General features: G+C 34.5%; 1 protein-coding gene across 6 annotated transcripts in view; it reads left to right on the plus strand.

Annotated features, from left to right (window-relative positions):
- Positions 1-27,665, plus strand: part of CCDC102B (coiled-coil domain containing 102B) — a 120,978-nt gene that overhangs the window by 50,440 nt on the left and 42,873 nt on the right. For 3 of the 6 annotated variants that reach the window (XM_048939734.1, XM_048939732.1, XM_048939733.1), the window contains exon 6: positions 26,172-26,231. The exons of 2 other annotated variants lie outside the window; for them this stretch is intronic. In XM_048939734.1, the coding sequence (XP_048795691.1) occupies positions 26,172-26,231 (60 nt within the window). Of the gene's footprint in view, positions 1-3,173; positions 3,320-26,171; positions 26,232-27,665 lie in introns of those variants that run through there. One more of the 6 variants, XM_048939736.1, reaches the window with a different exon arrangement.

A 27,665-nucleotide genomic window follows, 5' to 3' on the forward strand; every position in this document is an offset into this window, starting at 1 on the left:
ATTTTGCACAAAATGTGAAGCCTTCGCATTATTCTTAGCAGGCAGTATGTTGATTGAAAATGTTTCCATGTGCAGTTTTTCAAAGGTTAATTCCTGTCCTACAAGATGAGTAGAATTGATGAAACAGTTGAGATCAGACATTGTTACTATCTAGTTTTATCGATTATACATCTTGGAATGGAGAAAAACATCTAAATTAATAGCTGTATGATTTTACAAATAGCATGGGAATAAATATTAAGCGGGTCTAACTGGTTCACCTAGGAGAAGATAAAATGAAGAAAAAGAGTTTTTTGATTGCATAGATCAATACTCCAAACATGGCCTTTATGGAAAGAGATTTTCTATTTCAGCTGTGAATATCACCCTTAGAAAAACTTACACATTAATTTGGGGGAATAAGTTCTTCTGTACTGTCTCTAAATATTATGGCCAATAGGTAGTCATTAAACATTTTATCCACTATATATGTTTTGTAGCTGACTAGTATAGGACCCGAGTACAGAACAGAAAACTGTATTCATGGACTATTTGTTGTTGCTGTTCTATTTAGTTTCAAATTTTAATATTACAAGACTATAATTTTGTTGCATAGATTTAAAGATGGGATTATGTCCAGCATGTATTTTTATGAAGCAAGATTTCTTTTAAATCATCAGCCTTTCAGGCTTGTTTTTTTCAAAGGTAGGGAGCACTCCTTTTTTTACATGAATACTTTGAAAAACAAGATAGTATGCCTATAGTGGATTTACACAGCATGTTTTGGTAGCAGGGTGTTGCCTGGCTTATCTGTGAAATGAGGCCGGGGCTGCCCTCTACTGGATACAGCCGATTCCTGCCCACTCCAAAGGACCTGCTGCAGTGCATAGCTGGGGCCAGCAGTCAGGTTAGAAGAAAGTCTGGCAGAGATTTGTGACTCCGTTTCACAGACAAGACTTCATTTTTGTGGTAGTATCCTGAATGAGACTATAATTTCTGCACTGGCATCAAGGGGCCACAGGAGCAGGTGAAACCCAGGTTTGCACGTTTTTCTGCCTGAGCCTCAGCCCTGCACTCAGTGCTGCAGACTGCTTAAGGAGAGAGTGGATGTAGTACTTAGGCATGTGGATTAGTGGGCAATATCGATGGTGGATGGAGAATTGGAGTAGACGATTTTAGAGGTCTTTTCCAACCTTAACGATTCTATGATTACCATCTTCTGCTTGCTGATTTACTAGTGTGAATACAGCCAGACACAAAAATGTATACGCAAACGGCTACCTTGTCAACAGCATTCAGAGGTCTGTGTCTGTGTAGCCCTTGTCTTAATGCATGTGGTCTGCCAAAAGCGTTCCAGGAGGCACCTCAGTACACAGATGGAATTTTCTAGTTTGCCTAGGAGAAATTTGAGTAGTAAGGGCTTACAATAATTGCTATGTGTTTCATTCCTGGTTCTATGCCACAGATCTCTTGGGCTAAATTTTTTAATATAGTTTTAACTCTGTCAGAAAATAATACTTGAGAGAGCATTATGGTACTATTGTTAAACACTTTGATACTTCACTGAGCTCTGTTCATCCAATGGAGAATTATCTTTGTTTCAGTGCAGACCTCTGAGATGGTTATTCTGATGGTTAAGCAGCAGTGGTTGCACAATTTGCTCCCTTAGCAGATTTTTCAAATGCAATATGTTTTGTCAGAATTACCACTTGGGATACAGTTGTTTTACATGATTTTTTTTCCTAATTATACTTCTGGTGAAATGCTTCATACTTAATAAAATGACTGCTTTGAAGTAACAGTCTTTAAGGTTTGTTTGTTGACAAATTCCTTTTCAGGAGGAAAAAAAAGGGCCTAATTCAACCTTCAGTAAAATTCTGGGCATCATTTGTCAGCAATGGAAAAATAAAAATGTTGTTATCCTGTGTTACACTTGAAAACATGTACTTATATTTCTGGGTTGCAGTATTTGTTTCCAGCTTTGGAAATCTCAGTTCTTTGAACAGCCAGCAGTAGATGTTTGAATTACCTTATGCTTTGTTTTTATGTGTTTCAATTTACTCATTGCTTTCAAGGCAGCTGTCTTGGGTTATTATGTTCACAGAGGAGACCTGGCTCTCAGTTCTCTCTGAAACTGCCTTTCTAAATCTTTTAGCCAAGTTTATGTAGAAGATACTTCTCGGTGCTAAATCTCATGAGATTTCTTGTTTCTTATCATCTCTGAGTATAGAAAGAGCAATGTAATCAGAAGCATTCTAATTTAGGTCTGATGCTTGCCTTTTTGTACTCATCCAAGTAGAGTTGTAGTTGTTTCATCTGTGTAATTCTGATTGTTTATTAAGAGGATTATCATTTCATTATAGTATTTTCTAGCATTTTTCAATCTATATATTTCTAAATAAATTAGAGTTTAAGAACCGCATTAAAATTATCTTGTGCCAAATAATAATAATTGGTAAATATATTATTTATGTTTAAAGTTATTTTGTGAAGGGATGGTTAAAAAAATATGTTTTTTGTATACTTTGGAGATGAGTAATCCTCACATGGCATAAATACTGCATTATAAAGCTGAACACCTCTTATCTCACCCATTGCTTTACTCAGTTTAGGGATGTTGAAGTCACTGTTTCAAGGAATTTTTGATGAAGAAAATAAGAGTTGATATACTAGAAGTATTCAAAGTTGCATCTCAAAGTCCTGTGTTTTTTTTTGTTTGTTTTGTTTTTAAGATCGCTTGTACAGAATTCTGTCTAATATTTGGTGAAGGCAAAGGCTGTTCCTTAAAAGGCAAATAAAATCCTACATCTGAGCTTAATAATGAAGAAACATTGTGGAATATATATAGTGGTCTTTTTTAAGTGAAGAATATTTAGAATTGTTAATCTCTATGTTTAAATAATGTTGAAAAGTAGATACACTAGAAAAAAAAAACAAAAAACAACTTAATGACATTCTTAATCCATTATTGCCGTATAATAGATATTTTTCATCATTATTTTCCCTATTCATCCTACCTTCCCTACATTCTGAAATATCAAGAAATCAGTTAGCCCTTACACATGGAAATTAATACTGATTTATCCAGTTTCTAATTGGGATATTTGGAAAAATTACTGTATCTTTTTCATTTGGTATTACACACATTTTCTCATTTCTTGATTCATTCAATTTTCATTTCTCAACTTGTGTAGTGGAAATTCTGAGTCAACCAGTGATTGACCACCTGGTGGGATGGCAGGGCCAACCTAGGGGAGCTCAGATGCATGCAGTGCCCCTGAGCCACTGGAAGGGTTGGAGCCAGGATCCCTCCTTCCCAGACCTCATTTAAGGGCTTGCAATGGAGATGAGGGTATTGTCTTGGAGATCCCTGCATACCTGAGGCCTTCTAAGGGTAAGCATGTTCTTTCCTTTGTTTCTGCATCTCTGGCTGGTGCATTTGAGCATATCCTTGCTTGCTGTAGCCTAGGACTTTACTTCTATGCTGTCATTGCTGCGCTTTCCATTACGTTGCAAGTTGTTTCTCTGCTTTTTTTCAGACAGGTAACATTTTGTTACTTATTGAAATCATGCTTCTTAACAATGCCATTTATTATTATATTACCAAATATGTATTTTAAATGAGCAACAACCATGATGAAAGGAAAATTCTTTTCTTTAGTACAGAATTACATACGCTACTGTGAATACAATCTGTCTGAGCAGAGTTGTAACAATCTTTCTGAGAATTTTTTAGAAAATAATTTTATCTGCTACTGTAGTGTGTAAGATATCTTTGAAACTCGGAAGGTGATTATAGAGACTGTTTATATATACGTTGCCTGTAAATGCTTAAAGTGTGGCTGTAATTATTTGGACTTCTGAGTGTCTCTTATGTTGTGATACTGTAATTTTGGTATCAGTGTCAAATGTCTTCCATTGTACGTCAGAGTGCTACCCGTTTTGTAAGAAAAGAGGAACTAGAGCTGAACACATTACCAAAGGCAGAAGAATCAGCACCCTTACTCAATTCTATAACCTATGGGGAAGATAGGTTATGTGGTGGTGGACAAGGTCAGTTGAAAATTAAGAACACTACACAAGTTCTTAGTGACTCTCCAGACTAGTAATCCAGTCAGCACAGCTGAGGCCCAAATTAATTGCTGATTTGGCCCAGTACAGGTGTGGCTGGACTCATAGCACAGCAGCTGGGGCTGAGGCTCAGGCATAGTTTATGGGAGCCTCAGCATAAAAGCTCCAAAGAGAAGGAGATGCAGTTGTTGATTAGGGTTTCCATCAGATCTTTAGAGAACAGCTTTGCTTGGTGTCTTTCCCAAGAGAGGAGCAGGGGCAAGCCCTCAGGTACACGGTTTTTTACACTGGTTCTGAGCCCAGGCAGCCAAGCTTTAGGGAGTGTGCCCTTAAAGGCCCCATATTCCACAAATGATTGTATCAGTAGTAGACCATGGCAGAGAGGCTATGAAGTGTTTGCACAGGGGGAGGTTCAGCACAGTCTAATTTAATTCATGGAAATACCAAGAAGATCCTTTTGTCTTCCTGCTGATTAAACATGATTTACTTTTAGTATTATTCTGTGACTGTTATTCGAATAAATTCATTTGTTTATCATTTTTTTAATGTGTTGTTGAAGGTCAACAACGGAAATTGCTGACCTTCAAATGGAAACGACTGCAGCAGGCTCTAGTATAGTTGAGCAGAAATACCGTTTTGCCAAGTCTAATGGTCTAGAACTGATTAAGTTTAAATTGGTTACTCTACATTCACACTCCTGTGGTTTTATGATTACTAGGTGTAACGGTGTCTGCAGTTTTGAATTATCTTAGTCATTTACTTTTCATCATGTATACAGAAGCCACATACTATGATTGAAAATAGTGCTTTTTCACAAGAAATTAAATTTACAACTGAGTGTGAGTGAATGCTTTTGGCAGTTTTCTGTCTTTGGCCTCGTTGGTGTAAAATGATGTCAATTTACATAAAGAATATTGTTATTAAAATCTCTGAGGTCATTATATTCATGCCTAAGTGAGAGTCTGCCTTCTAAAAATCCCTCTAACTTCAGAAGAAAGCTGCTGACACTTTGTTTCAAACACTCAAGTCTTCCTACACGAAAACTTCATTAAAGATAACCTTAAGCAGTGAGTCTCTTGTTTATAAAGTACATGGAAACAAAGGGAGTAATGACAAGATGAAGTGATCTAACAAAAAGGAATCTGGCTGTATTACAGAAGTATGATTTGGAAAATTGCCTCATAGTGCTGACTACTGTGGTAACAGATATTATAAAATGAACATTAGGAAGGGATTGGAAATGGTTCTCTACCAGTTTCAAAATGCAGTGTGTATTATAAGGAATACAAAGTCAAAAGGAAGTTTTATGGATTGAAATAAGCGAAAATAAATGGATTACTACCGTAACTACTTCAAGAAAAAAATTTCACGATTAAGAGGTAAATTTTGGAAGTATATTTATGTATGGGAGTAAGAGGCAAATTTTGAAAGTAGATGTGTATGGGAGACTGCTCAGACAGTAAAGATACTCAGGGCAAAACAGTAGAATCATGCTGTTGGTCTCCTTGCTGAAACACTTGTGCAACTGCAGATTCAGCCTGTATTCAGTAGTGTTTTTCAACACTAAGGTATGAAAAATACATTCTTGTGTTCTGTGTTGTAGTATTCTGTGATCTAAGTTCAATCAGCAGAAATGCAGGGAATGTTTTCTGCTTCTCTGAAGAAATTTGCTTTTTAACTGTCACCACTTGGCAAATAAAGTTTCACTGTTGTTCTGATAAAAGAAAAGGCTCAGTTGTTTATATTCAAACCCAACATTGAATATAAATTTTATTTACATCATAACTTTTACATATGATGTGAGGTTTTAAACTAATTATTTTATCTATATGTAAACATGAGGTGTGAAAAAATGAGGTTAGAAAAATTGCTAGAAATAGTCAATTTTCAATGGTACTTTTATCTCCCTCAGGATATATATGTAAAATATTTAAGAGATTTTAATATTAATAGCTAATTTAATTAAATTAATATTTAATTTCTGTATTAATATTTAAGTTTATCGTATGCTATGGAAAGGTGTGTAGTAACATTTCTGCATTAGTTCCTGGACTGTAAAGACTACTTGAAAATGTGTAGTTATCTTTGAATGTATTACTTATTTTTCTTATAAGTAGATGGTACATCTGAAAATCCCTTAATGTATCATGGTGTGTTTATGTATCACATGGAAGTTCTGTTTGATAGATATGAGAGTGATCTTTACAGTTTAAGTCAGAATTGGTATTTTGGGGTTATCATTGTATCTTACATTTTAGAAACTGGATGATCATTCATAAAGGCATTAAACATATGAGACAGAACTTTTTTTTTTTTTCCTGTAAGCAGTATAACAACTGCTTATATAAAAGCTTTGTAGACTCAGGTTTTATTAATAATGCTGTTTTGTTGTTGGGTGCATTCTTGTCAGCGATTTACATAAAACCATGATAATTTTAAAATTTTGGAAAATATCTACTCCATAAATCCGAAGTTTCTAATAAAATACACTATAAATAGGGCAAAAAATATATTTTCCTATAATAAATTCGTGTCCTGGTGTTAATAGCATGCCAATGTTTAGTTGTTGGTGAGAGATAAAAGTGCTCTTAGGACCAGGCTGTGGTCAGGAGCTACTGCCTTTACAGCATGGCAGGAGAAGGTGTGGAGTCAGAGCATGTGCCTGAATTAGGCTGAGGGGTTATTCCTTACTACGTAACATGATACAGAAGGTCATAAAGCTGTGGGCAGTCACCTGGGAGTGATTGTTGTTTGAGGGTTGCCTTGTAGCCATTGGCAGGGGTGTCTTCGTGTTGGTGATTGGCTGCCATGTTGGTGCTGTGTGTCAAATAGCAAACAATTGCATTGCAGCTGTATATATTCTTGTATTTTTTATTATTATTTCCATACGTCTTGGTTTTTCTCTCAGCCCATGAGTTTTATTTCATTTCTATTTCCCTCCCTTGTTCTACCTGCAGGGCAAGGGAGCAAAGAGCTGTGTGGTGCTGAGCTGCTGCTGGGTTAAACCGCAACAGCTGAGAAATGGAAAATTGAACTGATATCTAGGCTGTGATAAAGCTGCTTGGTTTGGAAATGTATTCCGAGCCACAGATAGATTTGTTATGAAAGTAGTTTCTAGCTAGTGTGGTGAAAATGTACGTTGTATTTCAATTTTTGAAGTTCTGTGTTGTTTTTTTGTTTTGTTTTGTTTGTTTTTTTTAATTTTATTTGACCACTGAATTATTCCTAAACAGGAAGAAAAAAAATAACTAAATAGTTTTTCTCATAAAAGATGAATCATGGGAAGTACAAAGCTTTGGAATTTTGCTTAACCTCAAATATTTAATATGAATGACAGATAAGGCAATCTATAAAATATAGCCCAATTACATAACTTATGAATAGTTTACAACCTCTACATCTGAGTCCGAAAACATGCTTTGTAATCACTGGGAATCACTGGAAGAGTGTGAATCATCTAGTTCCAGAGCTCAAGTACAAGTTGATTTTTAATCTTCATGCAGTTAAATAGCATAATAATCAAATCACTCATAAGAAAAAAATGCTTATTTTGGCAGGTTCTCTTTATGGACTTTGAAATAAAAAAAATCTAAATACATACTATGTAATTCCTTATTCTACACGGTGTATGTTTCGTTTAATATGAAAATTATTATGAAATCTTTTATTCAGTATCTAAAAAAGGAGCCCTCTTTTTATATAACCTGGGTAGGCTGGTAAAGTATAACCTGGATGTTAATGGAGGTTGGAGTATTTCATATCTGTCTTTAAACTGCAGACATAATTATAAAGCTTTGTTTTTCTCAACAGTTCTATTGGTCTGAAGAATTTCTCACTGTATAGTAGTGTCTGTTCAGTTTGGCCCTAGAGAAATGGGAACTGTATTATACAATCAGCCAAACCGATATTTAGAAATTTCACACAGGATACAGTGGCATTTCCTAATATATCCTGTGGTTAATATTACCTATTGCTCAGAAATGTTTAGCTGAACTTATGTGATCATACAGTCTGTTTCTTATTTGGCGGCTATGTTTTTCAAATTATATTAAATCATTGAACTTGCAGATCTACCTTTACAGAAACTCATGAATTATTTCATGTTATGTGTTATTGAGAGATATTTTGATAATGACAGATGTTCTGTAAACAGTCTCTAGAGAAAGAAATACTGATCTATCAATATTGGTATCACTGCACTATGATTATACTTCAGTTCAAACAAAAAACTTGGCAGTATTCCCTACTTAAAGCGTAAGAAACTTAATAAATTACTTGCTCAAAGATCACATCTTAGATTACGTATTAAACAAGGCTTGTCAATAATTCTTTGTTTTTAGGGTGGTCTATAGATTAGATAGCAACCGGCTCTCTTGTGTGTTCTGAAATAGCCACAGGTTGTTGATGCTAACACATTACCCAATATCCTACATGTACAAATCAGATTGTTACAGATAAGTGAAAGATGTGGTTTATTATTCACTCATATTTTGAGTTTTGTTGTTTGTGCATTCTTTGTTTTCATTTTTGTCTGCTATGGTCTTAATTGCATTAGCATATTAACATATTTTCAGGCCAGTTTTTACAGTAATATTGGTGTCAGTCTAGCATAGTTAGGTCTTTTTGTATTTCAAGAGCTTTGATCTCCACTGATTGCACATATGGTAGAAATGAATAGGAAAAGAGGTTAATGTTTAACTTATTTATGAAATTGTTAAAACAGAAGACAGTAAGTACAACAACTGAATATAAGTATTCAGTATATTACTTTTCCCTCTTGAAGAAATTCCTGTCTGAAAATGTCTGTGCCTATTTATTTTTTTCCCTAAAAAGCTAATATTTTTATACCTTTGTTTAGGAACCTACTGCTTATCTTTTGATTCATTGATTATAATTCTGTTTAATTTTAGGAAGATGTGTAGCAACCTGTCCCATATAGTATAAGACTGAAACTTACAAATATGGTTTTTAAAGTTTTTGTACTATAGCAGTAGTTGCAAGAAACAAAGAGATCAGAGCCATTAGTACGATAGGAAATCATTGTGCGGAAGTTGAAAGTTTGATCAAAGAATTCCTACTGAGTAGGGAAGGCATGGGTTTTTGTTTTTGGTTTTTTTTCTGGGAAAGGATGAATAGCTGATATTAGAAAAATAGATGGGAAGTGATGATAAAATAAATGTGATAACCAGAAACTTTACAAAGTAGTGCTCTGTTTCTGTATGAATCCTTCAGAAACCAAGAGAAGTACTGTAAGACTTCCAATTATAAACTTCTTTTACTTTTTCAGTGTATTGCATCCTCTTGCTCTTTTACCCTAGCCTGCTGTCAAACTAGGTATAATTCTGTTGACAACACAGCAAAAGTTGACAGGAAAATTATTCTGCTTTAGAATAGTCCTCTAGAGAGCTGACAGAAGTGCCTTGCTGGTTTCATAAGATATACATTAGAGAACCTCTAAGGTAATCTGAGGGAAGAATAATCCTTCATACATTCTTTTTAAAGATCTGAAATAGCATAGTGCGGTATTACTTGTAAGAAAGCTTTAGATGTGCTCTAAAGACTGCTTATTGTTAATTCTTTCCATCACAGTGTACAAACTAAATAGCTTTTACAAAAGTATCAAAATCGGGCAGGATTCAATTTTATCTGTTTATCTTTCTAGACTAATGTTTGTGTGGTTACTGCAAAGACTGCACACGTGTGCGCACACACACAAAAACCAACTAAAAACCAACCTAAGAAAAGAAAGCATCACAAAACAAAGAAAACAAACAAACATACTGACAATGTTACCACAGTACTTCGACATGGACAGCACTCAGTTTACAAACAGTGAAATTGATTAGGCAGAATAGATAAATTAGAATGTGTGAATAGACTAATATGGTGTTCTAATACAGTGTGCGACTTTGTATTTACAGTAATTGCGGTATCTTACTAACTTGTCTAGAAACCAACTCGGAAGGATGTTTTTAACTTTTGCGTGTGTGGTCAGTGTGCAACAGCTATGTGAAACTGCTGAAATGAACTGAACTAAAATATGCATTAATTCATAGGGAGGCATGAGGCAGAATGACTTACGACAGAATAACCCTATTTATATGAAGTGGCAAAATGAATATTTTTGTTAGTGTGATAGTATCTAGCTTAAGATATATCTCAAGACTGTGCATAGTTGCATTAAACATGCAAGAAAAAATAATTGTTTTATGCTGAGGTGCTCATTTGTTCAGAGAATTTTGGATATAAATCCTCTTTGCCCTGTTAGCTGTGTACTGTATTCAAGTGGAGTTCAAAGGTCTTTGTTACAGATGTTAGGGAGCTTTCTTGTTCAGGGTATGAGTCTTAAGTGGAGTACAAAATTTAATAATTGAAATCTGATTTCAGTCATGCAGATCAGCTTCACAAGACCTGTTAAACAATTTATCTTTTCTTAATATTGATAGAATTTAAAGAATGAACAGAGAATAGAAGAAACTAGACAATATATATGGCACATATTTCTGCAATTATGGAAAATTGTTATATATTTCTAATTATCTGCTTGTAATAGTCAAGCTTTTGAACAATATTTTGCTTATCAGCTGGAGGTGCACCAGGAGTTCCAAATTATTTAGACTCTCATAATGCATAGTGACAATAGCAAAGTAATGAAATCTATGAAAAAGTACCTTGTTTGATTAAGTGTGACTGCATTCTGGAGTGGGTGTCTAGCTATCATTTCACTTCCATATTTGATAGAGGTAAAATATCTATTTTAATGATTCAAATCTATGAGACTTCTGGTAATGTTGTAATATGGTAGTAACAGGAGAAGCCTTGTGGTTTGGACAAGTTGTAAAGATGGAGTCCACAATGCAAGTTACAGTGAGCTTCTTGATTAATTCTTACTTAAATTTTTTTTCCAATTCTCCTGAGAGAAATATGTCTTTTTGTAATAATTTTGAAACACTTTACTCACTCCAGCATACCCAGAGATCCACTTTTTCAAGAGAATTCCTTCTTTGTTCCTATAACTCAATTTTAACTGCAGTGTCAGCATTTAACTTTTTAAGACAGCTTCTTCTGAGAGCATAATTAAGGGTTGTTTAAAAAAAAAAAACAAAAAAAAAAACAAAACACAACAGAACTATGATGCTATTACTGTTTCTCTTACAGTACTTCAGAATGTTCTTCACAATCTTTTTATCTTTGCCTGTATGCATTTATAGTGCAATGTAGTCTAAAGTGCGTGTTCACATCTCATAATAAGTCAAGTGGAATAAAGCAGAAAACATTTGATGAGGTCTACTGTATTTGTTCTTGTGTCACATTATTAGCTTAATTATTAGAATATTCATCTAAAGGAAGAAAATGTGTTTTTTTGGTTTTTAATTTGAATGCTGTCAATAAGTAGGATGTATCTAGATACTATTTGGTGCTGTAGGATCTGAAGAAGTTAGAGAACTGTCCTGTTAGAGGGTAATAAATAAGAAATTGTCTAGAATGCTGATTAATTTTGTTTCGTTGCAGCAGTGACATAGATACTGTAGAAGAAATAACAAATTAAATGCTGCTGCTGAACTTTTTTCAGTGAAAAGTAACTGATGCTCTGTTAAAGATTTGGACTTCACTATGAGCAAGTGATACCTCATTGGTCATATTCTGAGCACAATGAAATCTGAACTTGTGCCTGATTTTAGTCTCTTTTCTGATTGATGACTGTTCTGGAGTGGTAGTTATGTCAGAACAGAACAAAAAAAGAGAGGAGGAAAAAGGATTTATTTTGATGTCTTGAACTGAAGACATATGTGCATATGAACTGAAGTTCACATGGTGCTGACATTGAGATATCCACACTTTAGATTATGCTATAATGATCTTTAAATTAGGGCAGTAAATGCAGCACTACTAGTGTTTTAATGTACAAAACTACTGATTTATGATATTTTAGTAGTAGCCAGAATAACATCTTCACATAAAGTTCTTTGAATTCTGCTTATATAACGTATTTATCATCTTGCCTGTAGTTTGAGCATTACGTTTAAAAATATATACAAGATTAAAAAAAAAAAGTGTTCTCAGCTTTATTTCAGAAACTGGTGGCTTTTCTTAGGTATTCTGGAGGCAAGAATTGCACAACAATATCAGTTTTAAACTAACTCATTCCCTTTCTAAGGTAAAAAATAAACTTTTATTTAACATGTCTAATCATGCTTTGTATCTCCAATTTATCACTGAACACAATGGACAGTTTTATGTTGAGGAATAAATCTAGTTGCCTGTAATGGAAGAATAGGATGCTGGAAGATGAATAGAGTGATTTCCTTTCTGAGAGGCTCCATTTACTTGTAACTGCTGGTTTCTGTTTAACCACCTATAAGCTCACGCTCCATACTGTCTAAAGAGAAGCTGCTTAAAGGAAGAACTTAACAGCAGTGCAGTTTTCATGGTATCTTTCATAATCTGCAAGCAGAATTTATTTTTCATTTTACTTCTGTAGAGGCCTGTCCTTGTTTAGCAAAAGTCAAATGTAACATCAGGATGATTTTAGCTTGAATTCAATTCCCATGTACTATAATATTAGTCCAAGCTCCATAATGGTACATTTCACTGTGTCTCAGACAAAATAATCTTATGAAGAAGATTATTCATAACAGGCACTGTGTGTCAAATGTCATTCACTGGCAGTCTTTAATGAGGTGGTCATTCAGAAAAGTAATGCTGAATTAATTCTTAACAATGTGTGAATTCTGCTTGAATTTCTTTCTGTAAAAGTTCATAAATGGCCTAAAGGATCAACAGAGACTGCTCTATCTCAAGTACATCATTCAGCAGAAATTCACTTATCATTATGACTCAGATTCTGGTAGTTGGATATTTCATAAAATTGGCTACACTATTAAGTTAACTCTTTCCAAAACATGTATGTGAACACAAAGGGCTTAAGGGTTACAATTAGAAGATTAAATATTTAGGTAACTGCTGCTTAGAATTTGATCTTAACCAGTAAAAACTAATGTTAAGTCTAATACTAAAGCTAATTTAGTCTATTAGCTGATTAGAATTAAATAACTTGCATGATTTCCTTCATCTCTAGTGTAGTGCCCGAATACAAACCAAATTCCATACCAATAAGGCTCATATTTGAGATTGTTTAGTCCTCTGTGCTTCAGGGGAGCTAATTTTGATTTACGTTTATACAATCTGGCAACTGTAGCTGAGAAATCACCCAAAGCTAAGAAACTGCAAGGAGAGGACTATGGATGCAACAAGAATAAAAGCAAAATCATACATATGGCTTCCTTTATTGTTGATATGCTATAAGTAACCACAACAAAATCTACAGATCTCTGCCAGGTAGTAATTTTTCAAGAACTAAACATCTGCTTGTAGGTAGTTTCAGTCACTGCTGCAGTCCCTCTCAGTTTTTGTTCTGAATGAGGCTGTAAAAAGGCAAAGAAAAATAAGATAAAAGATCAGAAGATATTTTGGTGTAACTGCTATATATTTGTGTATCTTTTTGTTCCAGTACAGTAAATAAGGAAGAAATCAGGGAAAGTATTTGCATTTTAAGAACTTTAGTGATAACCTAGTATGATTATGTTTTCCACGTTTATTTGAATTTCAGCATAGTTTATTTCAATAGGGGACTCCTAAGATAAGTGTTCCTCTGTATTCAGTAATTCTGGTTTGTGTGTTTGTTTTTTTTTTTTTTTTCTACTTAAACAGTAGAAGTCATCTTGAATAACTTTGTAGCAAATTATCAGAGATTCTCTTCCTGTAAGGTTCTCACTATAAGAATAAGGTTTTGAAGTTACTATGTTCTGCTTTTTATCTAGATGTTTCTTAGCTAGCCTCTGCTGATTTCTCTTAAGCTTCCACTTAGCTGCTCTCCTAAACAGAGAGACTTTTTTTTGGAAAAAAAAAAAAAAAAAAAAAAAATCGGATTCTTAACTAAATTTTATCTGTAAAGATATTCATTTCCATAACTTTTATTAAAAAAATATTTTAAATAGCGAGTTACAAACATTTTAAGTATGGAATAGGCTATAAATCTGTGGGCTTAAGTTTACAAAAGGTGTACTGAATTCACCAGGATTCTATGTACTGATCATGCTGACGATATCATAACTTTGATAAAATGACAATGATTACTATTTAAACAGGAGGAAATGAAGCTGAAAAATGAAATGGCCATTTGGACCAGAATGAGGAGATGAACTCCTAAAACTTTTTTACTTCCTAGTCCTTTCCTTATTTCATATAAGATGTAAAAGATGAAAGGTATAAATGAATTTAACAATCTGTGAACATCAGTGATGTATTGTTCATATTGACAAATATTCTACAGGTAAGCACAGCTACTAAAATTGGAGAATGGGAATATAAAAAGAAATGTGGAGAAAGAGTGTAGAGACATCACCAACCTGCAATATTTAACTCAGAAGAAATTTCTTCTCTGGTGGGACTGTCCAATACCCGAACCAGAAAGTTATTATTAATGGATTACAGGAGTTTCTTGGATTGCTTACAGCTTGCCATGTTGTTTTCCCACCGGATAACTGTGTAGTTGAAATGCCCTATCGCAGTGAAAACCTGATAATATGATGATGCTTGTAGTTGAAGTGAGAAGCTTTGTAACTTTTTCTCTATCAAATAGTGTTATTGTTCTCTTTGTAGCTGTTGTTATTTACATGGAAATAAATAGGAAGCATTATTTTTGGAGTGGCCTTTGTAATGTACCAAGATTCTTTTGGCAACAGATAGCAATAGAATACCAACAGTTCCTTAAGGCTTGTTGGTTAGCAGGGAAACAATCAAGCATGAGATGTTGCTGATACAACTGGGGACTGCAGAAGCAATCGTTAACTTCAAAAGTTTGTGCTTTCTGCTTATATGTCTAAAAAGTAACTGTTTTTTCTTGCACTTGGTTATCAGTTCTCTCCATTGGGGCAAGCTAGGGCTAAAAAAAAAAAGAGAATGATAAAGTGTGGATTGTTGAGAGCTCAGGCACTGACTGTGGAAATGTTAATGTTTATATCCCACTTATTCTGTTGTTGCATGTGGTAAGAGCTACTTGGCAGAAGCTCAACATAATATAATGCTGTAATGCCTCTTATGTGAAAAGAAATGAAAGTGAGATGATGTCATGGTTCTTGTCACTGATGAGATTTGTAGAAAGAGAGGGAGTACAACTACTAAATAGTATTTCAGGCAAAAACATGGCTGAGTTTCTCAATCGCTGCTGACTGCTAATCAGTTTGTTGAGTGATTATTAAAATGTTTTGCTTTGACCTACGACAACTTAGCAGTTTGAGTCCTACCTAAATGACTTTCTGATAAGGAAACACATTACTCTTTCACATATAAGCTCTTAGTTCCTTCTTTAAAACAGCATTTCAATTTTTTTCTTTAGTGTTTTACAATTCCCTCCAGTTTTATTTCTCTAATTTTGTCATCTTCATAATATTGTAATCATTTTTTTTTATTCATGAAGTTAGGAGGAGAGAGTGAAGGATGCCAGATGATAATGATACTTTTAGAAATCTTTTTAAGATCTTCCTCTTTAACGTTTTGACCTACTGTTTTTCTGTGTGACAAGGTTTTGGTGACAAAAAACACTTCTGTGTGGGGGTGACATCATGTTTTCTGCTAGGTAAGAAAGTCACCTTCCTTAGAGATGTCAAGGAGATCAAAATCTGTTAAAATTAGAAAACTTCTGTGATTTTCTATAAGATTAAATGCAAAATAGTGTATTTGTGTTTATGTTGCTTAGAAAATTATGGATATTTGTGTGCATAATGATTACATTATCATAATGCTAACTAAGCATGGCAACTTCCAGGATAAAAGATGTGAGTGTATCCAACATGCTCATAATTCAGTGGTATCCCACTGTAATCTGTACTCCATATTTCAGTGCAGCTCTTCAGACACGTAGAGGTGATGCATGTGTATAGTCCAATTCAAATTCAGTAGAGCAGAAGCATCATTCCTCATTGCCTCAGTAATCCTTTTGTAAGATTTATCTAACAGTCAGATAAGATCATACAAAAGTTTAACTTGTTTGGTCTGGGGAAAAAAATGCTGGTACATCAAAATGTCAAGGTAACTGATAACACTAAGCTTTCACTTTCTGAAGCAGATTTATTGTCGAAAAGCTTTGTGCAGAAGTCAGGTATGATTTTAACACAGTTTTGGTTAGAGTCCCATCTTAAAAACTATATATCATCTGTGCTGTTTGTGAAGTGAAATAAAACTGAAAAATTACTTCTCAGCAAGTTTGTTTATGCAAAAGTTAAATTTTCTTCATTTTTATTTTAAGGGAATATTTGAACAAATAAAGACACACAAATTAGATAATTCTATGAAGGGACTTTAGTTTTGAGCTAAGAAAATAAGTTTATAATTTGTTTACTTGACTGTATTCTCCAGTAAAATTTTAAGGAATACTTTTGTAGGCACTTTGTAGAACTATTATTTCAGAATTGATTTTTTTATGGATTGATTGTACTTAAGAAACTCAGTGCTCTAGGTCACAATGAAATTACTGTGTGTTGCATTCATGTATGAAGGGAGAAAGCAGTCTTCCATTTGTATTTGTTGGTGGTTTTATATTTGTTGTTGTTGTAATTGTTTTCATTGTTGTTGTTTTTTTTTTCCTGAATCTAATTAGAATTTCTAATGAAATTCTAATCTAGAACTTCCAAGCACCATGAAGATTTTGTTAGAACTTAAAAATAATAATAATAATAATAATTGCATGCAGAAAACTGTATCAAATCCTTATCTGTGTAAAGACATCTCTAAGAATGGAACAAGCAATACAAAACCTTTCTTGGAAAGTGCAAGGTGTGAAGAAAGCTGAGTTAGTTACTCTGCCACCTAACAGCACAGCCATAGCCATTCTTTGGAATAGCTGGTTTTACTCACAGGCAGGAGCAGTGCCGGTGTTTCCCAGTTTATTAGGAAATCATTCTAAGCAGTGCTGAAATGTTGGTTGGAACAATAGATTAGCTTCCATATGGGGAAATACAATCTGAGTCTGCTAGGAGGAGTAACATCTCACTTCAGCAAGATGTATTGCAACTTCAAGATGAAAGTGGGTTTTTTTTTGTTTGTTTGTTTTTTAGTCTGTTTTTATTTTCTTTAAAAAGGATATGTTGGTCTTGATCAAGGCACTGTCCTAATGATTAATAGATCTGTTTCGTATGTTCCATTTTGTACAGGCTTAGAAGATAGGTAGTACTTCCCTGCTTCAGAGTTCTCATCAATCAAAGTGGACTATACTTTTCTGTATTGTTAGTTAGATATAAGCAGAAATTTTTGCTTATAAGGCCTCTAGGGAATGTGGGTCCATAGTACCAGAGAGAAATTTAAGATTCTAATATCCAATACTTCTGCATGCTTAAAATGCTAATACTTCTTCACTGTATTGCAACCACTGCCAAATAATTGGCTCAATCTTTTGTCTGATCTTTAAGAAATTTCACCCACAGGACATGTAAATGGCTGTGAGTCGCTTTACATGCAGATGAACTTTGTAGCTGGATTTTAGTTATACATCATTTGTACACGTAATTATACGAAAGCTGTTACCCTTTTAAAGCTGCACGTTATCGAAAAATTAAATGAACTGTAAAAATGTATGAAGACCTAGTTGGCCATGGATGTGCAGTTAATAAACATTAAGAAAGCATCTGTAGTGAACGTGTAGGTTCATAAGAGATAAAAAATCCCTAAATTCACTGCATGATGAATTGTGTCCCCTTCTGTGTATTATCAAGTACTTATAATTTTCTGTTTTTCATAATGACATTTGTACTTAGCTTGAATGTCTTGAGAAAAAGCCAGGTGATCGAGAAGCAGAGAAGTGTTTCTTTAATGAATAAGCTCTTTAATTATATTCTTGTTCTGCTATATACTTTAGATTATAAAATTGCTGAAGAGTAAGTAATTGAATCGCGATTTAAGTGTGAATTTATTAAATCTGCTAGATTTACAAAGTAACTTGGGATAAATTAATCTATGCTATATTGGGCATACCAAGTATATAAAAATTTAAAATAGATGCTTGTAAGTGTAGCATAGTTTCTAATGGGGATTTGTCTTGGTTACAATAGTTACAGTGATTGATTTCACATGTCTTCAGTAAGTTTCTCTTATGCTAATAGCACTTTAGAGGAAGACCTTTTAATTTGAGACTGCTGGGAAATCTCTAGATGTACTAAAAGATTTCATAAACTGATGAAAATTTATAGTGAGAATTCAAATATTGTGGTGCTTCACTTCTAAAGCAAACAATATTTATTCTACTAACTGAGCTGATAAAGCCAGTAATTTCTCTATGCTTTGAGCATCTATGTACATTATGTTAGTTTTCTCTCTAATGTACCATGCAATATTTTAAATTGTACTTCAGAAAACTAAAGCAAAATGAATTTGTGAAATTTTAGTTTACGTACCGTAAGAAGACAAATGAAAGGAGACAAAGTGGCTATGAGGACTTAAATGACCAATAACTAATAAGCTAAAGAAATTAACTATTACCATGATGTTTTATATGCACTGTATCGGAGTGTGAGAGAAGTTGGTATCAAACCTTAAGCCTTAAATGTTGAGAATGAAGGTGTTACTGCATATTTGTTTGTTGTCTCTCCTTCCTTCCAAATAATGGGAGATAGGATGTCTGTTGAAAGTTTTAATATTGTACTAAAATAAGACATAATACATAAGTTGATTCTCGCTTAGTGAATGCAGGACTGTACAGTTTTCCTTGTCCCTCTAGTTTTGTATCAGTTTCTTCTTCTGTTTCCCACAAAATACCCGTGATCCTTCAGATCACATTTCCTATCCCATAAGATTGTTTCACTGCTTGCTACATGGAAATGTGCAAGATCTTGAAATTTAGCTTTGTTCTTACAGATTTTCTTTACCTCTCTACTTCCAAATGTCCATTTACTGCAGTTTTAATTAACAGATGTCATTATTATTGCGGTGCTACTTCTTCCTTTATTATCACTATACAACTTTTTTTCCTGATTCTTCAGTGTGTGAGAAGTCATTGTGGCTACATACTATTCTTAACTTCAGAAAATTTTGGAGAGCAAAATTAAGGTTATTTGCTAGAGAATCCGTACATGTTCCGTTGATTAATATGATGGATCATTAAGATCAAAACAGGCTAAACAAATGTGTTTGAGATTAGTACAGAGACTATTTATATAACTGAATATAGGGTTTGAAAAAAATAGTAAACCTGAAATAATATTCTGGAGTTGCACAGCTAATTTTGTCGAAGGTGGATGGTCTCAGAATGTTAGTATTGGAAAATAGCCTTAATATCTGTGTTATGGTTATAAGAAAAGTACTTGTAGACTATCACTGTGTCACTTGGTGTACTTATTTCTAAGCCTTCTTTGGTTATTATCAGCAACCATTTATGGGAATGAAGTAATAAAACTCTTGGTCTTAAAATATTACTATTCAGTGAATGTGGAAATATCCTGAAAATACAATGTAAGTTATGAAGCTTTGGAGAAGGTAATGAAAAAAAATAAACTTGAACTGGCTTTCTTTATTCAGATTCTGAATTTGTAATACCAAAGAAAAGCTAGAGAGTGTAAAATTGTTATAACTGAAGTCTACATTATGTCTAATTGGCTGTTGCAACCATCACTAAAATTGTAACATTTTGATACAGATATTTATGTATATATGTGTAACAGTGGTGGACAGAGTAACAGCAGCAGGTATCATAACTTCTGTGAAGTATAATAGTGGCTGACTCTTTTGCCGGGCTGAGGCATCAATAGGCAAAACTGTGTCTCTGCTGTCCAGAGTCCACATACTCCACAAATTATTTGATATATCATGTCTGATTCTACACCATCTCCTGGACCTGACCTTACTAACAATAAGTTAGCACTGAGCTTCATTCATCACCTTGTCTGCTCTTGCACACTGCACATGCTCCAGTCACTGACCATTTGTAATTATTTCAATTGAGGCATTGCACAGCTCATTGAGCAGTCAGTTATTTACTAAAGCATATGAGACCTTTAAATGTCCTTGTTTCTATTCTTTTTATGAGGAAAGAATACACAACGTGTAGGAATCAGCCGAAGAGCACTGAGGGCATAAGTAAACACTACTGCAGATTGTTGGCCTAAGGAATCTACTCTAAGCATTCAGAAAAATAGGTTATGTGAAATAGACTAGTAAGTTTAGAGTAATTTTTTAACTTTTTTTTTACTCTTTTGAGTCAGTGTGTGAAGTAAATAGGTTAGTGGGAGAACTTCCTAGAAAACAACAAGTAATAGAAGCCATCAGAAAAGTAAAAATTTATGAACTGACAAGAGATTACAGTGCAGTGAAGGCTTGTTGACTTCATTCTTTTTCTTTAAAGTCTTTTTTGCTTCTTTTTCACTTTCTCTTCATCAAAGTCTGGCAGTATTGTATTTCAGGAAAGTAGAAAATTTCATTGAGATATCCATTACTTTTCCCATGTGCTAGAAATGTTTTCATGAAGTGTGACCACAAGCAACAAGTAATCTTGTAAAGCTAATACATTTTAGGTGTGAGCTCTTAGTCTTGGCAGATAGTGTGAATTCTAGAGGTGGTAGATTATGGAGTCAAGCAGACATTTTTGTGAGACATAATATCCTCTGTATACACAAAATGTTTAATAGCAGGCCTTCAAATTAATGTCACCATGGTGGTACACTTGAAGCCAGGCAGGAGTCAGTGTGGTAGTGTTAATACAACAATAACAGCTATGTCTCTCTTCAGACTAGTCAAGCAAATCAATTCCAGAAATAAAGATATAGTACAGAGAGGATGACTACATTTCCCTTCTAGTGACTCAGATCTTACTGCTAATCTCAGATCTTACTGCTAATAGTGGTAGGCCACAACTGATGTGGGGACAGGATACCTTGGGAAAATGTGAGAAAATAATATCAGCATGCTGTGGTTTAAAAAATAAAATAATTCTTCAGCAGAACCATTTAAAGAAATGAACTTATTTCTCCCTTATTTCTCATAGTCTTATTTCTCTCTGAGAAGGGGATAAAATAAAAATAATTTTAAAAGTCCACACTTATAGTTAGTTGCCACTAAAACATGCTGTATTGATGGGCTTCATTCCGTATAATTGGCAGTGTATACCTTACAAGGAAGTGTTGATTCGTTAAACTAGTAAATGATAAGTCTGAAGAAACTTAATCTTGCTGTGTCTGTCAAAAGAAAATATGAATTCTGGAGTACTGACTCAGAATGATTTTGATACCTTTTGTTTGAATAGAATCCTCTGTTTGTAGTTGTAGAAAAGTTTAATGGATTTATAAGACATGTAGAACTATCTATCCTGACAAGCACGTGATGTTCTCAACAATTTTATTTTTTATTTTTGTTTTTATATTTTTCCTAGTCTTACAAGTTATTTTTTTCTCTGAACACTGGAAGATGAAGTAGTGATGGTGAAATACTCTTAAATCCAAGAAGAATTTTGGCAGTAAGAATTTTTCAGAGTTTGTATTTTATTTAAAGGAGTTTGAACTGTCATAGTTATCTTGAGTTCCTGCATGACTAGACTCCAGGAGGGCATGTTTAGAAAGTGTATACTTAAACAGCAGTTCCTTTAAGCCTGAATGTCATTAGAGAATTCATGGAGAATATATTACCGTCTGAATAGGGAGTTGAGACAATACTCACAAGACCTAAGCTTGTAAATTGTAAGAGCTGAACTGAAAGTTTCTGTCGTGAAAACAGAGCTGATACTTACGGGGAAAAAAAAAAACAACCCTACCTGGATATAATGTAGCAGCTGAGCGATTTTTGTCTTCCTTGTACTATAAAATGGTTTCAGATCCTCATTGGGTAGTACGGCTTCACATTGCACAGGCATTACCTGACTTTAGAAGCTAAGTACATGGAAAAACGAAAGGAAAATTGCTTTGCTGTGTTCTTCTTGTGTTTCTGCATGTCACTATAATTAGATTAATGTGAATTTAACTGAGTATACCATTAAAGAATAGAAAATGATGAAGCTAATATCATAAAGCTGAGAGGGAACACAGAATATGTGCTGTTGGCTTAACACACAGAGCATGTGAAGTTTTGGGAGGCGTCACAACAGTAATGTTTAAATGGAATGATATAAGAAAATACTGTAAGCAAATGGTCCTTAAAATTTTTCTAAGACAATACTGAAGGAAACTTTGAAAATATTGTGTGTGATCTTTACATTCCTTCAAAATAAAGAATGGAAAATGAATTTGAAAGGACACAAATCAAGAACAAATATGAAGTTAAACATAAAACTGAACATAGGAGAATTTAAATAATTTTAAAACACTTCTGGAATATAATAAATTAGTGAATAATAACTGCTTTTATTATGTAAAATTTTTTTGTAAAATAAAGAGTCAGAGCTGAAAGATCAATTGCTATAGATGGTTACAAGAACAAGGAAAAAAAAGTAGCAAATACTTGTGTAGAATTTGTAATATTTATACTTCCTGAATATCCTTACTAAGAAGGAAAATAACAATAAGAACACAGATGTCTATAACAAACGCTTTAAAACAAAGCTTGTGTAGTATGTATGTTTTCACTGACAAATGCAGTGGACTGAGAACTAAGATCTATTCCTGTTTCTCTCTTTCTGAAGATAATAAATATATGTATTTCAAAACAAAACAAACTGGAGAACCATCTTGAGTCACTAAATGAGTTTTATAAGAGTTTTCAAGAACTGAAACTTAGATTAATTATCTATAAATCTTTGATACATTTGTGCTCTACCTTTAAATGTAAGTAAGCAGATAAAATATTAATCATTCCATTTAATGGGGAAAAAAAGGTTTTGGTGAGAGATGACTGACATTATCTATTCTCACTGATTATTTCCCTTGGCTTGTGATGTTGACATTTCTGGAATTTGTGCTGTAGGTTTTCTAAAATTAGATGATGGAAAAGGACAACTGTAATTCTTTTTAATACAAACAAATTTATTCTGTGGTAATGGTGGGAGAGAGTTCAACTTAAAGATATATTAAAAATCATCATGAATGTCCCTATACTCTCTTAATTTAGTTCTGGTAGTCTTGGCTCAAGCTAGAGCATGATAAGACTGAGCCAAAAACACCAAACATACTTCAGTACTCTGAGTAACAAATTACTTGTTCTTTCTTTTTGCCTGTGAGTGATGTCTAACCAATTTTCAAATGAACAGCTTCATTAATACAGTTAGTAAATTCTGCACTTGAATCAACTTGTTTACATGGAAGAATAACTGTTCCAGTACATGTAATAGGGGTATTAAGCTCAGCTGGATTGTTATAAGGCTATCAGCACAATGCAGTCAAGCAGGACATAGTTTTGAAAGTGTGGTTCTACAATAATTGTTGAACAGAGCATTGTTATTCACCTGAAAATAGGCTTTCCCTCAAAAATGGCATAACTATGGTAGTTATAGCTGCAAATGTATGTCCCCTGTGACTAATGGAGCACCATTAAGTTAGTCAAAAGGCTATATTTTTTTCTCTTTCCCTTCTGTACTGTACTTAAGTTCTGATTAAGTTCTGAATTTGGCTGGCTTTGATCTAAATTCTGCCCCTTATTGTTGTAAATATCTCTTCCTCCTCCATCCTACAGACTTTATTTCACTCTGTCCTGATGTTTTTGTTGTTTCTTGTTAAAACAGTCTGTTTATTTTAATTTTTCTGAAGTGATAATCCCTTTTCTTGATCAACTGGCAGTACTGTGCCTGGGGCACCAGCGTTCAGTTAACGCTACTGTAAGGCACACTGCTCATTCATATTCAGTGAGCTGTCACCCGGAATGCCCATATCCCTTCCTGCAGTACTACTTTTCAGCATCTCAGTGCACCCTCAGCAATTTGCAGATGACACCAAACTGTGTGGTGCAGTCAACATGCCCAAGAGATGAGGTGCCATCTAGAGAGACCTAGACAAGCTTAAGCAGTTGGTCTGGATGAATCTCATGGGGTTCAGCATAGCCCAGATGTGGTGGAAGTCCTGACTCTGTAGACATTCAAGGTCAGGTTGGAGCAGGTTCTGAGCAACTTTATCTGTCAGTGGGTGCCTCTGTTCATTGCAGGAGGAGAGTTGGACTAGGTGACCTTTAAGGGTCCATTCCAACTCAAATAGTTCTGTGATTCTATGATCATGGTCTATATGTAGATCCAGGATTGCTCCATCTGAGGTACAGAATCCAGCATTTGCTCTTATTAAACCTCATGTGGTTGGTGATTGCTTAGCCCTGTAATTTGTCAAAGTCTCTTTAAAAGGTTTCTCTATTCTTGAAGGAGTCAATAGCTTCTCCCAAATTAAAATGCAAGCTTTCAGATGGGTTATCTGGTTGTCCTAACACTTCCCAGTATGGCGGGTTGTGTTATAAGCCATTTGTGTGACTGCTCAGAAGATTGTTGTGTGGGTTTTTTTGTGCATGTATTTCTCTTTTAAAGAGAATCGCCTGTTTAAGGGTAATGTATCAAATGTTCTGATAAGGAAAGTACACAATTTCCTCTTGAAAAGAGGCAAAGATCCCAGGTCCTGACTATTTGCAGTGATTAAGTCCAGTGACTCAGATTTTAACAGGTATTGTACTGAACTCTTCCCTTTGACTGTAGTGAGACTGTACAGTTTGAACAGATGACAGAATTTGCCTTGTGTTACTCCAGCCTTGTTTCAAATTGTATGATTGCATTCTGTATAATTGTATTTTCCTTCTGTTTTCAGTTCAGTTCAATATTTATTATTTCCTTACCTTTTTATGCAGCCTTTGTATTTAAGGAGTTTGTAATTTTGTTATATGCCTTGTATGGGTAATACTTTTCTTGAGTTAAAACAATGGTTTTATCTATAGCAATGTATCATACTCATTCGTATTCGTATGTTAATAGCTGTCACTAGTTATTGTTAGTAGCATTCATGCAGACTTGGTCAGACAGATGAATCACCATACTAAGTCTTGGAAAGTAATTTGAGAAATGAAGAAGGCATGTACGACGTTTTAAGCTGAAGTTTTGCCTATTACCTATAAATGTGAAATTTGAGGACTTTGAAGTGGTTACCCTTGGTTGAATTTGTGCTGTTTCCAGTTTGAGCTGGTAAATTTTGTACCATACTGATATGACAGAAATTGTTGTGAATGCTTTTACACGCAAACAATTGTCTTTGTTTTAAATCTAGTTTGCCAATACTTACTGTATTTGTTTCCCCTTTAAATGAACTATTTTCACTTTTCTCAAAGAAGTACTAAATAGTCCAAACTCTCTCCCATTCAGAAGCTTCCTTGTTACTTTATTTGGATTCTAGAAAACAGAAACGATTATTTTCTCCTTATTACCATCACTCCATCACTGAACATCTGGTTTGTTTGTTTGTTAGTTTGTTTTCAGTCTCTTGTAGAAAACTTCTGTTTTTGTAATGTTACTAGCATGCCTGTCAGTGTTGTTTCTGGTAAGTACTGATGATGAACCCTAAGATTTAATTTCCACATGAAAATGTTGTTGTGAACTAGTCCACAACTCATTAAGAGAAAGTCATTAATACTTCTATGCAGAAATGACGCATACAGTTAACACATAATCAACCTCTATTCTTCCTTCCCCCTAACCTCAATTTCCATGCACATATTCAAGTTTGGACCAGATGTAAAAATGAGAGTGCTCTTCTCTTGGAAATGAAGCCTGATAAAACTGCAATATCTTGTAAAGGACTTAAAGAATTCTGTGTGCTTTCTGCTTGTAGGCAGAAAAATTTCAAAGATCAGCAACAAGGAAATGATGTTCATTCTTTGTATTCTAAATGGACCTAAAAGCTAGTACTCCTTATCCTGAGTTATGTACATTGAACACAACAGAAAGTTTTGCTTCCCATCCATTTTTACATACCTTGTTAAGTTCAGTTCTTGTATATTTTTGTTTCGCTTTTTATAATTGAGTACAATTTCACAAATAATTTGAACGGTAATCCTTAGATTTCCTCTAGGTCTTGTGTCTTTTCCCTATTTCCAAACAGTGGGGGGGGGGGGAGGGGGAGAAGGGGGGGGAAAAGCCTGTTTTATCTCATTCTGACAATGTTCAATCAGCTTCAATTAATTCTATTTAGGAAGCATGTAACTTGCAACATGTGCTGCCCATGAGGTTGAGCTCATTCAAAAAGGATAAAGTAAGTTATTGGTGAATGCACTCTCAACTGATGATCTAACATTATCGTAGGTATTTTACCTTTTCTTTGTTGTTGGTGATGGTCCATAATATATGAATTTTTGGTTTCTTTTTCAATTCATCTTTAAGATCAGTTCCTATGATTCAGTTCAGCAACCAAAATGACAGAACATTGCTGTGGATATTGTTACGAGAGATGATACTACTATCATCTGACAGAAGTCAGCTACCAATATAGAAAAATATAGCAAGTTTGTGATGTCTTTTCTATGTTCCATATTTCTTGTATTGGGAGTCCCAAGTCTGGATTCTAGATGAAACTTCACAAAAGCAGAGTAGAAGGGGACAACCATCTCCCTCTCCCTACTGGCAGCCTCTCATATATAGCCCAGTATACAGTTGGCCTCCCAGACTGTAAGAGCATACTGCAGGCTCATGTCCAGTTATTTGTCCGCTAGCATCCTCAAGTCCTCTGTAGGACAGCTCTCAAGGAGTTCTCCTGCCAGCCTGTATACATATTTGGGATTGCCCCAACCCAAGAGCAACACCTTGCACTTGCCCTTGTTGAACCTCATTTGATTCAGGTGGGCCCATTTTCAAGCCTGTTCAGGTCCCTTTTCATAGTTTTCCTCCCCTGTATTGTAACAACTGCACCACTCAGTTCAGTTTCAAAACAAACTTGCTGAGGGCATGCTCAGTCCCACTGTGTCATTGATAAAGATAATGAAGAGTGCTGTTCTAAAGACATATCCGGGGGGACAGCACTTGTGACCAAAATCCACCTGGACACGAAGTCACTGACAACAAGCTACTGACTTGACCATTGAACCAACTATTTACCCACCGAATAGTCCACTCTTCAAATCCATCTTTTCAGTTTAGAGATAAAGATGTGGTGTGGGACCCTGTCAAAGGCACTGAAGAAATCCAGTAGCCAAAATCAGTTACCCTTCCGTTGTTTACTGCTGTCACTCCTTTGAGTTTTTGGGGTTGTAGAAAACATTAATAAAATGTGAGAAAGCTGTAGCATTAACAGTATGTAGTAATCTAGGGGAGATCTTTTTGTATCTCATTAATCTTGAGTTTAAAATCAAATCAAAGTTAATTTAAAATACATAATCAGAAGACTCTGCCTAACATTCTTGAAGCTGGTCAGCCTTGATCTTGAGCTGCTTTTTTTCTTTGGACAACAAATTTGTCTGTTACCCATGGGTAATTTTGGTGCACACTAGTTACGTTCTGATCAAGTTAAAAAGAAGGATAGCTTTGTGAAAGAGGACCATAGGTTATCTTTTAGCATGTGATAATTTGATGTACATGCTTCACAGGGAGATAGGAAACAACAAGATTTCAGATCTCTAATTTTACAGTTAAATGGATGATGTATATCAGTCTCTAACAGCTTGTAAGAGCTGATAACATTATAGAACAACCT

Source organism: Lagopus muta, chromosome 3 (genome assembly GCF_023343835.1).
Source record: "Lagopus muta isolate bLagMut1 chromosome 3, bLagMut1 primary, whole genome shotgun sequence".
NCBI lineage: Eukaryota > Metazoa > Chordata > Aves > Galliformes > Phasianidae > Lagopus > Lagopus muta.